The sequence below is a fragment of the Corvus brachyrhynchos genome, unplaced genomic scaffold, assembly GCF_000691975.1.
Source record: "Corvus brachyrhynchos isolate BGI_N302 unplaced genomic scaffold, ASM69197v1 scaffold223, whole genome shotgun sequence".
Taxonomy (NCBI): domain Eukaryota; kingdom Metazoa; phylum Chordata; class Aves; order Passeriformes; family Corvidae; genus Corvus; species Corvus brachyrhynchos.
The window spans coordinates 402,220-405,692 of NW_008237174.1; the positions used below are offsets into that span (position 1 = coordinate 402,220).

General features: G+C 53.5%; 1 protein-coding gene across 1 annotated transcript in view; it reads left to right on the forward strand.

Moving 5' to 3' along the window:
- Positions 1-920, forward strand: part of ETV5 (ETS variant 5) — a 12,313-nt gene extending 11,393 nt beyond the window's left edge. The window contains exon 13 of the mRNA XM_008629582.2: positions 906-920. Coding sequence (XP_008627804.1) covers positions 906-920 — 15 coding nt within the window. The remainder of the gene's footprint in view (positions 1-905) is intronic.
- Positions 921-3,473: the final 2,553 nt, after the last annotated feature.

Genomic DNA, 3,473 nt, shown 5'->3' on the forward strand with positions numbered 1-3,473 from the left:
TGCCTCGGCGGGCGGGCAGAGCCATTGGCACTAGCGCATCCACCTGGGGCAAACACGGTTTTCTAAAGAATATTTTTGGCTGTTCGTAAGGAAAAAAACCAACCCAACGACAAACCACATGGGTGCACACACACGAATTCGAGGAATTTAAAACGCCCCACGTGTGTTGCTGCCGAATTCCCACCCTTCCTTTCCAAGGGCTAGTGCACAGGACTGCCCGTGGCTGGCACCTCCTGCCATGCATCAGTGTGATGTCTTGGGGCGCCGGCAGCCTAAAGTTGCAGTCTCTTCCCCAGGCCCTGGCTCTGGCAGTGCCCCAGGACTGGGCTGCGTGGCTACCGAGCCAATTGTCACGACAATCTGCTTTGCATCGAGCACAATCCGCGTAGCTGCCTTGTGTGGTGGAAAGGGCTTTGATTTGCACAGAGAGGAGGGATGCGGGGGGGCCGCCTGGGCCAGCACCCCGGGGCTGATGTGCGCAGCATCCTACCCCAACCCTGAGGAGCCTTCTGCCTTCTTCCTGAGCCCCCCCTCCCCAAATAACCCGTTGTTCCCATAGAACCTCCTGCATCCTCTCCGTGCCCTCAATCTTCCCCAGCTCTGGCAATGGGCCATGGGTTGCATTTTGGGGGAGGAGACCCTGACACTAACTCCCTCTTCGTTTTTGGTTTTTTTTTTTGGGATGTTTTAGGAAAATACTAAAGGTTTCTAAACTGATTTTTGTAGATTTTTTGTATTTTAAGGCAAAGCTATTTTTTGCAGCCCGGCTGCTGTCCCTGGAGCCCCTGGGAACACCCCCATGGCTTTCCTGGTAGCAGGGGGAGCCCTCGATGCCCACGGCTTCCTGGGATGGCTGCCGAAGGATCTGGTCCACTCCATTTCACCACTCCAGTCCTCTTTCCCAGGGGAGCCAGGGCTGAACCCCAGTAGTGGCTCAGCTGCGCTCCCCCTGCTCGGCATGGCCTCGGAGCTGGGCTGTAAGGCTGAGGTGGGCAGGGATGGGGGGGTCCCCCACCCCCCTTCCTCAGTACCCCACTTCCCTCCAGCTCCCCCCACCCCTTGCTGCACCTCCTAACACTCCTCCACCACTCATATATCCATACCTGCCTCTCCTGCACCAGGCTACATGTTTTGTTGTAAATGCTGTATAGGAATTTTTTCTCCTCATTAGTTAGCTTCGGTTGGAATTTTTGTTTGTTTTTTTTTTTTTTTTGGTTGTTTTGTTGTTTTTTTTTTTTTGTTTGTTTTTTTTGGGTTTTTTTTTGTTGTTATTTTTTGTTGGTTTTTTTTTAACGGAGCAATTGTCCAGATCAACCTCCAAATGTATTATACCAAAACTGAACAAAAGCCAGAAATACAATTAAAACTAAACTGTGGTGCAAATTTTCGCTGTAACACTTTATCTTTTGTTAAAAATAGATTTATGGTAACATACTGCAGTGCAGAAGGAGTTAATCTGAGGACTGATTTGAAATATCTTTATTCAAGCAGGGCTATGTATCTCCTGCAAAGCTGCATTACATTCTGTACTGTGTACAATAAAGGATCTTGCTTCCTGTTCCTCCCTGACTGCCTGGGCTCCTGCTTTGCCTGCGCCGTGGGATGCTGCCTGGGTTGGGAGGAGCCCCTGGATGTGCTTGTGGGGTCTGCAGTGGTCCAGGGTACAGCCCATCATTTGCAGTCTGGAGCTGGGACCAAGTCACAAGGGCTGCTCTCTCCCCAGTCCCCCTGCCCTCTCCCCTGTTCTGCATTTGTTGCTCCTGGGTCTGGATACTGCCATGGTTTCCACAAAGCCACATCCCATGAGAGGATCCATTTGGAACGGGGGTGGCTTCTGCCCAGCAGCTGCAATTTAATACTGCTTCCTCCCCAGGGTTTCTCAGTGAGTCCTCCACTCCCCTGGAAACCCAAGCACCTGCCGTCGAGCAGGGCTAAAGCTGGTGGTGACCTCTCAGGAACGCCCCTCCACAAGCTACTGACCGTGGTCCCCTCACTGTCTCCATTTCTAGCCTAGGAACAATTCAGGGTTTGCAAAAAGATGAAGGAGGTGGGTAGAGGGCAAAGGCTGCGCTGTGAGGACTTGATTCAGCTGAAGGGTCTGTGTTTCTCCTGACAGGCTGGAGAAAAGCTCAAACACCCCAGAACTGCCCACTCCCATTGGCCTCAATTTTAGCTGGGCTGAGCCAGGGTGTCCACGGGCTCCCAGCCCATCCTGTGCAGGGGGTTGGTGTGATGCTGCTGGGGATACTCTAACACGTCTTGTCTTCCAGCTGATTCTCACTGTCCAGCCAAACCCCATCCCTAGATGTGGCAGTGGAGAGGTGAAAGGTCCTTATGTGCCATGACGCTTTTTACACACCCACCCCACCTTGCCTGGATCCACTCCTGGCTGCCAGCCATGTTGCTAATGGGTCCTTAAGCTGCTCTTCCATCATGCCTGAAGTGATAAGCTGCATGGAGAAGTGTGGCTGTCTCCCAGCCCAGGCAGGGCAAAGCAGGATCTAAAACATCCAGCAAAACCAATTCATCTGGCCTGAAGCCTTCAGGGAGCTAAATCAGCTCTTTAGCCTCAAGAGACATCTTGCACTCCCAACCCCATCCCATTTCAGTATTCCACAAAGCTCTGTCCTCTGCCCAAGACTGCAAAACCCAGGTGATCTGAGCTCCAGACAGTGCCTGGTAATCCCACCTCACTAGGGATTTCAGCAGACTGAGCCCTGGTGCTCAGGATGGAGCAAGGGGAAAATGGGGCCACCGGTAGCGCGGCCGGCAGGCAGATGGCCGAGGGTGGCGGGATCTCAACCTGGTGCAAATATGTGGGACCAATTATGGATGGTGAGGATGAGGATGAGCAGATAAGGCAAAGCCTTTCAAAGCCTTCATCAAGCATCTTGTCACACCACAACCCTGACCCTGGCCCTGCAAATCTTACTGTGGGCAGGGCTGGGGCCCCGCGGGCATCTCTCACGCTGCTCTTACCAAAGGGAGAGGTTAGGAAGAGGTGTTTTTCTATTCCAATTTGTCAGTGTGGGGCAAAAGGGGTTCAGGCCCCAAAGGGTTTGGTACCACACTGGCTTTTATTGCTTAGGACACCAAGGATTTGCTCCTCATTTGATCCTGCTGTACATCACCCCTCCCTCTCCTCACGCTCCATGCAGAGGGTATGGAGCTGTTTTGGGTGCATGGTCCCACTTGTCCCCACCCTGAGGGTGAGGGACAAGCCACAGCTGTTCAGTGTCCTGCCTGCAGCCTCCCAGGGATGAGGACAAGGGCTGACAGGCAGAGCAGGGGCTGGACTAGCATTTGCCAGGAGTTGGGGAGGTGGAGAGGAAGCAGGTGGGGAAGCGTCCGTGCTCCCTTCTCACCTCGTGCCCCATCAGATCCTGCTCCCAGGCACAGGGATGTGCCTCACGTGTGCTCCAACATGCCATGGGATGGGGAGCCTAGCTGGGGAGCACTGCTGCAATTGCAAA